The 13,965-nt window shown below is 33.9% G+C and overlaps 2 protein-coding genes across 2 annotated transcripts; one reads left to right on the forward strand and one right to left on the reverse strand.

Moving 5' to 3' along the window:
- The first annotated feature begins 6,048 nt into the window (after positions 1-6,048).
- Positions 6,049-8,613, forward strand: LOC116146982 (phosphopantothenoylcysteine decarboxylase-like). Its single transcript, XM_031432408.1, has 4 exons — positions 6,049-6,076; positions 6,452-6,528; positions 7,224-7,571; positions 8,196-8,613. Exons 3-4 carry the CDS (start codon positions 7,227-7,229, stop codon positions 8,487-8,489), a joined length of 639 nt encoding a protein of 212 aa, XP_031288268.1. The 5' UTR covers positions 6,049-6,076; positions 6,452-6,528; positions 7,224-7,226; the 3' UTR covers positions 8,490-8,613.
- A 271-nt stretch (positions 8,614-8,884) lies between these two features.
- On the reverse strand, positions 8,885-13,144 carry LOC116146730 (RING-H2 finger protein ATL7-like). Its single transcript, XM_031432154.1, has 4 exons — positions 11,586-13,144; positions 11,397-11,479; positions 9,947-10,371; positions 8,885-9,339 (listed from the first exon to the last, which is right to left on the reverse strand). Exons 1-4 carry the CDS (start codon positions 11,808-11,810, stop codon positions 9,245-9,247), a joined length of 828 nt encoding a protein of 275 aa, XP_031288014.1. The 5' UTR covers positions 11,811-13,144; the 3' UTR covers positions 8,885-9,244.
- Positions 13,145-13,965: the final 821 nt, after the last annotated feature.

Below are 13,965 nucleotides of genomic sequence, written 5' to 3' on the forward strand. Positions count from 1 at the left end.
TTTCCGGCAATGGTGGCCGGAATCTGGTAAATATGAATTACTGGGGTGTTTTTGTAATTTTTAAAAAAATATTTAGGGGTATTTAATTAAATTATCAAATTTAAGGGGTTTAAAAAAAGTTGAATAATATTGAGAGTAGTATTCCCAAAAATCAAAGTTTTTGGGTATTTTACTGTTTAACTTTTTTGGGAATACTAGAAGTAGTATTTTGAGAATTGAAACAAATGAAGCCATTTTTTTACCCATAGTCAATCTCCATCAATAGAATATGTTACCTGATAGGGTCAAGTTGCGAAAAAACTTTAATACACTTTACTATTTGACTCTATAATTTTTAACGAGACTCAATAATATTTTCCCACCCAGACTTTATTAAATGTATTTTTAGTTTTTTTTTTTTAGAAATTATTTGTTTTTACATAATTTCATAAAATAAATACAATTTTAATGAAATATTGTTTTTTAGTTTTATAAATATTTAATTGACATATATTATTATAATTTAAAAAAATACTACATATAATTTTAATTTTTTTAGAAACACACATACTTTAAAAGTGAAACATCTATTGTAATTATAGAAATTGAAGATAGGGGGTTTAAATGGGTAATTCCCAAGTTGGTGAAGGTAATTTTATGTGTTTTTAATTTACGAGTGTAAGTAACATTAATCATATAATATATATTGTGCAAACTGACAAGAATGCCCTTTTGTCGTTAAAACTAACGTCTGATTTTTTTATGATGGGTGGGAAAATGTATATTCACTAAACTTTGGATGAGAAAATGTCATTCAACCTCCATAGTTAGTCTCCGTCAATTTGAATTTAAGGTAGTCTATGGGAGTAGACTGCCGATAGAGGAAGTCGGAATGCAGCCATGCTGGTGGAGACAAATAGTGAAGTCAGTCAACTGCAAATAGATATCAATGGATGTGTCTGGCTTATTATTTCTGTCTATATTCTCAATTCTATTCTCCAAATAATGTTTGGCAGATTATTCTAGAAATATTACCCTATTTTTTTAATTACTTTTATACCCCATAAAGTTATTAATTTCATTAAATACCCCCTGAAGAAAAATTTAAAAACTAACAAAAACATCCCCGTCGACCCATACTTGCCAGATTCCGGCAACCACCGTCGGTGGTAGCCGGAATCTGTCAAAACGGTGAATTATTGACCGAAATTTGTCGGTAATTCACCGATCTGGCAGTCAATGACGGCCATATCTGACGGCCAAAGATGGCCTTCTTTGGCCTTTTTCGGCCGTGACGGCCACATATGGCAATACCGGCCAGATCCGGCCGGTATATGTCGTTACACAATTTTTCGGCCAGATTCCAACGGTGGTGGTCGGAATCTGGCACTACGGGTGGTGGGGGTCTTTTTGTCATTTCACAATAGTTTTATATATTGGGGTATTTATTAATTTAGCAAACTTAGGGGTTTTTTTATAAATTTTTAAATTTTACCTCGTAATACTCCCATATTCAATTATCCAATACTATCCCCAAAATCTTATCAAAAATAATAAATCAAACGCACCCAATAAGATCTATGCAGAGAAGAAGTCTAACGTTAGTCTCTGAAAATTTGGGGGGGGGGGGGGGGGGGGGGGGGGGGGGGGGGGTTGGGGTTTTGTAAGCCAAACCTCATGGGTTAAATTTAACTAACCCTATATATAAGTTACCGCCTTGGAAAAGGATATAGCCAAGTCTAATCGGCTCCGACTTAATTTCACAAATCCCATTTACCGGAACCTTTCTTAATATATAAAAGGCGGAACGACTTACACCTACCCAAAGTTTTGGTATTAACAAATTGGTACCTAAAAGGTTTGGAAATGACAAACAGGTAGTTTCCGTCATGTGTTGTTAGTAATTTTTGTTTGCTAACAATAAAAAGACTGAAATACCCTTAAAAGTTTGATATTTTAATTTTTTATTAATTTATAGCTAGTCAACTTAATCAATTAGGTAAATACCCACGTCATCATGGTGAATTACGATTATGTCATCAGTTAGTGAAATGACAAGTTTGTCCCTGAGTTTGTAAAAAATGAGACACAACAAATGACCAGTTTCTCTCTGTTTTGGTAGCAAATTTTTAAAGTGAATAACTGAATATAAGATATATACAAAGAAAGCAGCAGTATAAATATACTCATTTGTGGTTGAAAATTGAAATTTTTTCGGTACGCAAATCATTCATACAAAAGAACATAATTTGTAATGAAATTCAATATCAATTAATTCTTCATGGTTTAAACAGAAACCATAAATTCAATACAGCAAAATGTGATTATACGAAAAATATACAACTGAAACTTCAAATCGCGTTTAAAAAACTTAGTAGTTTCCATATGCACACCCTTAGCTGCAAAAACAGGCACAAAAATGTCTTGTTCTCCATCCTGCAAATCCACAAAATTAATTGATACCGAGTTAGAACCTATTTGAAAGAAACAGAAACTACACAAAATTTTCAGATGTGATATTTATGTCCTTTACCCATAATTTGATGCGTGTTTCAGTTTACTTATCTATTAGATTCCCATAATTCAACTGCTACTGTAATACCAATGCATGCAAATTTCACAGAACCTACTTACCTAAAGACAAACCAACCTTGGGCATTCCCGAGGGACAACACTATACAAAAAGAGAAAAGCTAAGCCGGGGACACTAAGGTCCAAGAGACCAGACAAAACCAAAAAAAACAGAGGAAACTGTCACGTCCACAAGTAGCCTGCAAAAGCCAATAAAAAAACTAGGCACTAGCATCTTGTCCCTCCAAAACAAAAGACAGAAGCTGATATATTAACAGATCTACACCTAAGCCAGCCCCTAACAGCCTGTACATAACGCCTATCCTTTATGGAAGAATTACCAAAGTAACAGCCCAAATAACCAACCTAATAACCTCCTACATCATTTACAAAACTCTTCCAAACGTCCCACAAAGCTTCTTATGCATTGCTGCAAAGTTTTCTGAATCAGCTTCATGGAAAATCTGTCAAACCATAAATCTGGAAGAGACACATCCATCCCAAATAATTTCACCCATCCAACCCAAACCCCATTGATTAAAGGATTTTACAAACACAAATCTTGCACATGAATTACAAAATGATGTCATGTTCAATTAAAATTACAAACTACATCATGTTACCTAAATTATATATAAATATATGTATTAAAAGATAAGATAAACACAGCAGATAATACATTAATGAACTAGATCAAATGAGTTAAAGAATGAAAGATCCTTTGGTGAGTTTTAGGAGCAATTATAAACCTAAAACAGTCGACTAAATCAAACACAAGGGAGGATAAATGGTCCTCTCTCGATCCAATAGGCTATGTCTGAACAAATTCTAAACAACAATCCATCCTCCAAATGAACTCACTTGCTGCCCAAAACCTCAAACAAGATCCAGGTTAATATATGCTACGCGGTATATAGACACTAATGGACACAAAACTTGACGGGAATTTCTTGTTTGATATGAAAGAACCTTCTGAAAACGATTTGTTAAAATCACATCCAACTGTAACTCTTAACTTAAAAATTTCTCCGAAAATGCATAATCAATATAATATATCACACATTATCAAAGACCAAGTTGCATTCACACTTATACCCAGAAAAATCAACAGAACATAATCCAAAACTTCCTGGATATTAGATATTAGTATTTAAGAGAAGTTATTGGTTAGTTATCCACAAATTAATCAAGGAGAAAAACACAGAACAAGGGAAAACAGGTACCAATTTCCCGGAAATTAAGGATGAGTTTACAAGAAATAGCCTATAATTAAGAGATAAAAAAATGATCTCTTCACATCAGAACAACACTTCAGATTACTATGTTAATTTTTTATTATTTTAACACTCACCAAACACAATTAAAAAAAGACTTCATTTTTGCATTGATTTGTATGAATCTACCACAACGTACAATAATTTAAGGTGAGGCCTGAAAAGATTCTTGTGAAATTGCATAGAAAAAACTTGAGCTCATCGGCCATCACATAACACGTTTTGTTGGAAACTCAAAACACGTTATCCAATTGAACCAGCAACAATCAGTTCAATTGTCTTAATCTGCAACTTGTAAAATTTTGCCAGGAAGCTCTGTTATAAACAAACCCTAAACACACCCCCCGCCCCCCCCCCCAAAAAAAATAAAATAAACCTCAAAATTAACCAAACATGCAAAAGGCACAAAAGCTTCAAATTCACAATTTACTTGTTACTTTTGTCCTTTAAAACTTAGTAGTGCACTGAAATAAGAAAAAACCAAGAACAAATAAGAAAAACCAAGAACAAACTTTCCCTCGGGAAATACTTTTCGGAAAACACTACAGACACACACATCTATAACAACCAGCGTACTCATACCCACTTAATGGTGCACTGAAATATGAAAAAAAAGGCTGATGAATATTACCTACCCCGTTAACCCCTTGGTTTCCGTTGTTGTTGTTGTCAACGATTTATATCGTTAATATTCGTCCTCCACCGTTAATAACGCCGGCATTAGCTCAGTCGTCCTCCACTTTCGTCGTTACCCCACGATTCTCTCCCTCAGATGTCGCCTATCGTCTTCGTATAGGATTCGTCGCCGTTCATTGAAACTCACTTTGCCACTGTCGCGGTTTTAACTCACCCTCTACTGTTGCCGGTTTCCATTTCACTGATTGTCGTCGATGGTTTCTCGTTCCCACGATCTTTCTCCAAACGATGGTAGCAGCTCAGTTCACAAACTCCTTCAGAGAGTCAGAGACAAACAACGAAAAGGCCAAAGATTTTTGGTTTATTTGGTTTTTTAGCGAAGTCAATATTAGGAGGACAGGTGTCAATCTCCGAAGCGAAATCTTCCAAAGAAGTTTCGCTCCATTAATCGAGTTTGGTTCATTATTTATCCATATTCCATCTCTGTTCCAAGTACAAATACGCTTTTGTTTTCTTATTTTAAAATGGATAAATCTATCCTTACAAAGAAGTTTACAAAGTAAAGAAAAAAAACAAAAAAGTTTACAAAGTAGCTTACAAAGTAAAGAAAAAACCAAAAGAAAAACAGAAAAAGAGAAAGAGAGAGAGAGAGAAAAATGATGAAGATGAAGGGTGGAGATTAACTTTATATGTCTACTTTGTAGACTTCTTTGTAAGAATAGCAATTCCCTTTTAAAATCCTATCATAAATTAAAAAACTACTTAAACCCTCCATAAGTTTTTAATTAACAAAACACCACCAATAAAAAAATTTATAAATTAACAAAAACACTCTCATCCATCCATAGTTATCAGATTTTAGCAACCACCATCCGTGGTAACTGGAATCTGTAACAATGACGTATTAACTATCAGAACTAGCTGATAATGCGTCGATTTGGCCTTTTCAGGCCAGATCCTTGGTGGATCTAGTCGAAAAAGGTCAGATCGACATATGACTGTTCTACGCTATAACACTAGATTCCGACTAGATTTCGACGATGATGGCCGGAATCTGGCACTGTGGGTAGGTGAGGGTACTTTTGTTATTTTACAAAATTATTATATATTAGGGTGTTTAGTCAAATTAGCAAACCTTGGGGTTTTTTTTATTAATTTTTAAATTTTATCTCGTAATAATCACCAAACTCTACCTACCATTGCTACCAATACTATTTTAAAAATCCTATCTAAAATAACAAAACAAACAAACCCTAAAATTTAAAAGTTTGGCGGTTGTAGATAAAATTACTATACTATCCTTTTGCAAACGAAAATCACCTACAACACATAATGGAAAGTACTAATTTATCGTTTCCAAACCTTTTAGATACCAATAGGCCAAACCTGGGTAGATATAAGTCTTTCGGCCTATATTAAATATAATTTCTCTCTTTATCATATTTATGGGCAGCTTTCTTCAACTTGAAATTGATAGCCACACAATAGGTCTAGTAAGGTAGGGCTAATATGGTCTTTTCAGACAAAAAAAAAAAAAAGAATCTGTTTAATGAATTGGCTCCATCCCTAAATTTGAAACCCCATCAATCCCTCTTCAAGACTTCAACCAACTCCAGGTGTGCTTCTCTCTCCCTTCAAGTTTTTTCTTTTTCTTAAAATTATTTTTGTTTGTTGTTAGTGTTCCATCATGGGTTTGCTTTACTTTGACTTGATTTTCTGATTGGGAATTTTTATTTCAAAGAAGGATGTTGTCACTGCTAATGGATTTGTATTCTCTCTTTATGGGATTACATTTTGGTTGAATATGCAAGATGGGATTATAACTTTTTTTATTAACGATTTCCAGCTAGAAACTAGAAGAAATATTTAGGATTTGTTGAGTGTAGCAGAGTGTTTTTAATGGCACATTTTTTTGAATGAATATTTTTGCTAAGCTTCTTTGGAATTTTCAGGTTTCTTAATATTTTTGTTATCTTTTGTAATATGTGTAGGTCACCTGCTTGCTTTCAATTGATGGCCTTTCCAGACGGACTCGCTGTTTCTGTTGAGGCCTAAGAAGTGGGAAAGGGTTGGTTTTACCGATGAGTTCTGGCACAAAATTAGCTTTGGATTTCTTATTTATAATTTTGAAACATTATGCAAGGCACATCAAAACTGTTTTCGCATTTTTCAATAAGACTTTAAGTAAGAATATTAGGATGGAAAATGAATCTTTAAAACTTTAATTTTGATTTTTGTTGACTATATGGAGTTGTTCATTTCTTGGTTCTGTAAAGAGTAAGGGATGCCTTGCACGGAAGAAAAAATAGTTTTATCTCTGTCATTAAGGGTGGATAAAATTCTTAGGTGCAAGGCCTTGAAACTTTTAATGTCTGGACTCTGGACGGATGATGACAAGTTGTTAGCTTTGATTAACATTTTGTTAAGCTAACGACTAGTCATCAGCTTGATTTAACATTTTGTCAAGCTAATGACTAGTCGTCAGTCCTTATTCCGCATGTTTAATTTATTTGGATATCTTTTTCACCCAAGAATAACTATAAGGTTGGTAATCATTCTCTTGATCATTATATTTTATTGTGATCCGAGTTACAACTTTTGTTGTTTCCTATCCCAGGAAGAAAGAAAACGTAGTTGTGTATATAATGAAACTGTGAGGAGGTCTACCTAAGCGATTACTGTTTTTGCTCTTTATCAAACAGTATGATAATTCAAGGTTTTATGAAAATTTTAATACAAATGGTGATTCGTTTTGTTATATAGGTTATGGCATACTCAGAACCTATGAGTGCAGAGAGGGAGACAATTCAAATGAATGCTGGTCCGAGGAAACCCCATATTTTACTTGCTGCAAGTGGAAGTGTAGCTGCTATACAGTTTGGGAATCTCTGCCATAGTTTTTCAGAGTGGGCAGAAGTGAGAGCAGTGGCCACAAAGTCCTCTCTACACTTCATTGATAGAGCATCACTTCCTAAGGAGGTGATTTTTTACACTGATGACGATGAATGGTCCAGCTGGAACAAAATAGGTGATAGTGTACTACACATTGAGCTCCGCCGCTGGGCTGATATAATGGTTATTGCCCCATTGTCAGCAAACACACTTGGCAAGGTAATTCCTTTTGTATCTTGGAATTCTTATTTCCCATATTATTGATTATGTTTTCATTGGTAGTCAGATGTGTTAGGAGAGCATGCACAATTGACAGAATGAGAAAGAAATAGATTCCTTGAAATAGATTTTGACAAAATAATCAGAAACAAATTCACTGTTTTGTTAGGTTGCTATGTGTTCATATTGAATGCATTGATTTCTATGTCTTATAGCTTGTATACTAGGAACCAATTTCTGCGTTCCTTTATGCACTCTGCTCAGAGCATATCAATGTCTTACAGCATGCTTTCTTATCACTAGATTGCTATTGTGGATGCTTATCTCGCTTCCAATTATTAAGTTGGCATTGTGATCTAAAACTTAAAATTAGAAGTATTTACCATGATTTTTCAAAATTTCTAGCAATGAATCCTGTGCAGATTTCTGCTGGCTCCTTCTGTTTAAGACATGGAGTGAAATCTGGAAGGTCTGTGCTTTTGCTGAGTAATAAAAAAGTGTCATATATAAGCAATGTTTTGTTTTGAGTATAATAGTGTGATTTTTAGGTCACTGTCCGATGTACCTGCTGTGAGTGGCTTCATTTGACTGTTTTTGTTCTCTATTTTTGCTTGTGTATTACAGATTGCTGGAGGACTCTGCGACAATCTGCTAACATGTGTTGTGCGAGCATGGGACTATAGCAGACCACTCTTTATTGCTCCTGCTATGAACACTTTCATGTGGAAAAATCCTTTCACAGAGCGGCACCTTATGTCAATTGATGAGCTTGGTATTTCTCTCATCCCACCTGTCACAAAAAAGCTGGCATGCGGGGATTATGGAAATGGCGCAATGGCTGAACCTTCTTTGATCTATCAAACTGTGAGACTCTTCTACGAGTCGAGGAATCAATCAGGTGATGGAAGAGTTGGTTAATTTTGTATGGGCATTGAATACTCGATCTGTTGGTGTGTTTAGTTATATCCTTATTTGGTGCACTGTTATTCTTACTCCTGTTTAAAACTGTGGATCCAGGCATCTAGCTTGTACATTTGGACAATACTCTCTTAAAAGTTGTACTGCTTATGCTTAATGCTCAAAAGTGCCACAGTTTCTTGCCTTCTGCTTCAGTGACATTAGAACATTCAAAGAGAAAGAAGTGGAATAACATCTCTTAGCTATCCCTATGCTTCCTTATTTAACATTTAAGTACTTTTTTTTTTCAAAATGGAAATCGCTTAATAGACTTCTATATTATAGAAAGTGCTTTCACATAAATTGATGATGTGTCATTGAGTATGAACAACCTGAGCTGAATCGAAGATCAGAAGTTTCAATAAATTTCAACTAGTTTCAATATTTACTCCAAATTTAACTATATATCTCAAATTACACTTTAAACTGCACATGTACAATGTACCCCCTATAAATAGAAGTTCCAAGCTAAGTACAAAAGAGCCTTATAATATATATTAAATTAAACAAAACATCATTAATAAGCCGTATCCATCCCAAAACATCCACTTTTGCTCTTTCCTTTCTCTCTGCTCACGGATTTTTCTTCGAAAATCCTTGTCGTTGACCAGTTCCTCGAGCCCGGGGTCACAACGGCGAGGAAGCATTAGTTGAACAATGATTTGTTCATTACATTTACCTGGCGAACGAGAATTTGTCATCTCAGAAGTTTCGTGCTACTCAACCGGTTTTGCCTGAATAATAGGTGTGCGTAATGGCATTAGGCTGCATCGTTGTGACTTCACTGTTATGGTGTGTGCATGGTATCCAGCTGTTCAAACGCGATCAAAATATGTCACCAACTATAGTACACTTTGATTTTATTTTTGCATAAATACGTCTGCATGCTTATAATAATTAAAAAAAAAAAAAAAAAGGAAGGCCTTCCCGGTTTACCACTGATCACAGAAAAATGAAAATCCAGCTTCTGGTTACTTTAATTTATATCAAATGAAAGTGCTTGTGGCTGGTTATAAGATTAAATTAATAACAAGAAATGATAAATTAGTAACTAAATCAATCAAGGTCTCCGTATGATGGTCTTTGCACAAATCAATTAGCAACTACAACTACTCTAATTTAGTATGCCCATTTTGGCTGAATTATACTTTAGTTCAATTAATTTAATAAAAAGAAAAAGAAACCATTCAGTTATTTTATATGTTCCCATTGAATCTTGAAGTTGAAGCATTCTGTATAGTTTAACATCTCAACATCATTCAGCTTCAGAATCAGTATAATTTATGTGCCTTAAGGCAGAATGCAGCACAGTCAAAACTAGTCAATTGAAGAAAATTGCACTTGTCACACAAATAAGTAAAAAATGAAATGGGCCTAATTATATCAACTAAGCAGGTTTGGAAGAAACTACAACTCACCCGTGATCTGTCTGCTATGATCATGCTCTTTACTTTCATCCCTTGTATCCCGAAACTCGCTTCCTTGGTCAACAAGTTGAGGACTTCTTTCCTCCTCTTCAGAATTGTTTTGGGCTGTTCCTGTATTTCCATCCCTCAACCCAGAATGTTCTGAAGCTTGAGTTTCTTCACAAGCCTCAGATGTTGGTTGATCAGATGCTCCATCACTATTCTCCATGGCAGAAGATTCTCGACTAGTTTCTTCTTGGATGTCAGGTGATTCATTAGGAGCTTTAGGAGAAGGAATGAGGGAAAGACGACAGAGTGGGCAAGTGGTGTGGGTGGCAAGCCAGTGGTCGATGCAATCCATGTGGAATGCATGGCCACATGCGGGTATCTGTTGAAGTTTATCTTCTGCTTGGTAGTCCGCAAGACAAACTGAACATCTGCAACAATAATAGCATGTCTATTTAGTAAAGGAATGCCGAAAGCTTGCAAGCTTCAATTTCCCTATTCATGTTTACTGATTCTACATATTGTACTCTTCACATATATAAAAAATATACACAGCAACTTCATTTCCTTTTTTCTATAAATCCATATCAGGAGATTCCATGCAAGCAACTATTTACTTTGTAGAATTATGTATGGAAAACTGGTCTGATTTCAGTATAATCTAATTGACATAAATGCAATCAGAACATAATAAATCGTTGTATGAGTAGGAATGGTATTTCAAAACGCAGTCAGCTTTTTCTTTGATGACACGTTTGAGTGAAGATGTGGCATATATAGTGTTCATCACAATTCTTCTTTCATTCTAAACAGTGAAGGCAATCTTTTTGGCCCATTTTTCCTTTTATTTTATCTCCACACTATTGAAGAAACGTCTAAGTCATAATGTATCAAACTAAAAAGCTGAAACAGCAATTATCCCATAAATCTTGAATATCAATAAGCATAGATCAACACGCACTTCAAATTTGGAATACTTTCATAAAATGTCTCAAGTGGCATGCGCATCATAATTAAGCCAAAACCGATTGGCACACGTTGCAGGGTTAGGGATAACCAGATATTTGATTCGGCCTTGTGGAAGAAAGAAAATGCTAATTTGATCTGTTACTCATTGCTATAGAGGGATACTACTCCAAGGTGCAGGCCAGAGGTTAATTACAGAACCATTCAGTCATGTTGGTCCCAGCATATAAAATGCTTACGGTATAAAAATGTTTTCAGGACCTCAAGGAAGATCACATTTTGTCTTAACAAACCTGCAGAAGTTATTCCTCTAAATAAAGTAATAACAACATAAATCTACTTCTTAAAATATTACGGAAGAAAAGTGCCTGATAAATCAATGGTGGTGGTGTGGGCCGGGATTAACTACCAACCCAGCTAAACAACCTACATAAAACGCCTTAACAAGTGCGATAATTAAAATCAACATAATTAGAGAAAGTTCACTCACTGTGTGTCTTTGATAGAGAAGCTCTCTTTATATATAATAATAGGCAACATCTCTCTCAATTCTTTCTTTAACCCCATTTCAGCCTGTCAATAACCAAAACAAAAACCAATCCAAACATAGGTATATACACAAAAATAATATAAATACTTGGAAGAAAAAAAATTCATTGCAAAATGATCAAATGCATACCCTTGAGAGGTCATTGTTTTGTAGAGAGCTTCGCATTCGAAGAGATGCCCAATCAACTCGCCTGCGGCGAAGATAGAACAAATAGAACAAAAAGAGGAGGATAAAAGTGAAGAAAATTGGAACAGAAAAAATAAAAGCTTGGTAAAGCTTCAGCTCAGCTGTAGCGGTTGAAGATGTTGATGAAGGGCAACAATTAGATGAGTCTGGATGGCTGTAATAAGACATAACAAATTGTTTCTATTTCCAACATAAAAAGATCACAAATCCGATAAAAATTGTGAAAAGAAATGCAAGTATTTATGAGTTGTGGAGAGAATCAAGATGTGGAAGTGAAGTTTAGAGATTGATTTGACTTGTAGAAGAAAATAGGCACAAATCAAGAGAAAGAAGCAAAGTAGTGAGGCCACATCAAGCTACAAGAAGCAGGATTTAAAGGTTAAGTATAAATCAAACGGAGTTTCTTCTGTGGCTTATTTGAGCAATAGTTTACACAAATGAAGCTGAAAGCAACAAGAAAAAGTTCAATAACGTAAGTTCAAGAGAATACCCAGAAGGGAAAAAGAGTGAAGAAGTTGAATTGTGGCTTAATAAGTAACAGCAAGTGGAGAAAAAGACAGGATCAGAAATCAAATGGATGTCCTTCAATGACTTATTTTAACACGAAATCATACAAATGAAGCTGAAATGAATCAGAAAAAACAAACATGGAAAATGCTAGTTTCGGAGGATATTCAGAAGGGGAAAGAGGGAAATAATTGATCTTTTAGTTTAGTAATCAATGGGTATCCTTCAATGGCCAAGTTAAACACACTTTTTTACACAAATGGAGCTCAAATGAACCATAAAAGAGTTTAAAAGGAAAGTTTAGAGGATACCCAGATGGGAAAGACAATGACGAACTTGAATTTGAAAGCTTTAACAAAAACTCAAGTGGGTATCCTTCAATGGCTTTATTTCAACAAGAATTCACACAAATGAAGCTGAAATGAACCAAGAAAAATTCAAAAAATGCAAGCTTTGGAGAATACCCAGATGGGAAAAACAAAGAAAAACTTAAAATAGAAGGCTTCAATATAAACTCAAACTTCAACTCAATGGCTTATTTCAACAAGAATTCACACAATAGCTGAAGTGAACCAAGAAAAGATTCAAAAAATGCGAGTTCTAGAAGATTCCCAGATGAGAAAAGCAAAGAAATACTTGAAATTGGAATCTTAAATAAAAACTAAACAACAACTAAACTTTGAAAAATGCAAGCTTTGGACGGGTAACAAAAACCAAACACTTGAAACTTGGTCAAAAAAAGTCAAGATTAGATAAACAAACACAACAGAAACACAAGGGGCAATGAGGAAGAGAGTGAGTAAGAGAAGTTTGAAGAGGAGAAAGAGACAGAAGATATGATTAAGTGGAGGATCAAAGGAAGATAAAAGGTGGAGGAAAGAGTTTAGATTTTAGCGGAAAAACTGGATAGACAAAAGAAGGCAAAGACAGAGTCACACAGAACATGAAGAGTCAGATGAAGATCAAGATGCCATCTTCTTCAGTTACTTTCCTTGTTTGTGATTTTTTTTTTTTTTTTTTTTAAATTTATGTGTTTTTATGGTTATTGTTATTTTATATTAAATCGAGTTTTAAGTTTTAACGAATCTTTCCCTAAAAATATTTCAAACGTGCTAACATCATATTAATAATTTATAATAATATACATTTGTTATCATATGAATTAGTATTTATGTAATGTTTGATATTTGGAACCGGATAATACTGGTTGTTAAGATTTGGAATCGCAAATATTGGTTGCAGTTCCTTAATCTCAAAAACTAATATTATACAGTTCTGATTCCAGTTCTTAAGATTGGAGTCGAGTATATAGACCCACTCATCCTTTAATATAACCCATTTCTAAATTAAATGATTGTTGTAGAATTAACATATTTCCTTCTTGATAAAATAATTGAAATAAAATTGAAAAATCTTTTATTGAAATATCATTAGTCATTATCATTATTTCTTTATTTTATCAATCATAATAATACATATATCATCTATTATAAAAATACCTAATCTAATATCTTTCGTTAACCTTCGTTTGACTCGACATGGTTTTTTTCTAAAACATATATTCTTTTTTAAGGAAATCAATAATTAATAATATAAGATAAAATAAATTCATTCATAACGCTATTTTTACTTAAATAACTATTATGATGCCTATTTTCTGAGTATATAATTTATTATTTATATAATTTTGACGAAAATGCCAATAGATTAATTTTAATTAAATATAAAATATAATGAAAACAAAAATATTTAATGATTAAATTAATCATATAATAATTACTTAGCAATTACTTATAACTATATGTATAAATAATTG

Source organism: Pistacia vera, unplaced genomic scaffold, assembly GCF_008641045.1.
Source record: "Pistacia vera cultivar Batoury unplaced genomic scaffold, PisVer_v2 Contig1152, whole genome shotgun sequence".
Classification (NCBI taxonomy): Eukaryota; Viridiplantae; Streptophyta; class Magnoliopsida; order Sapindales; family Anacardiaceae; genus Pistacia; species Pistacia vera.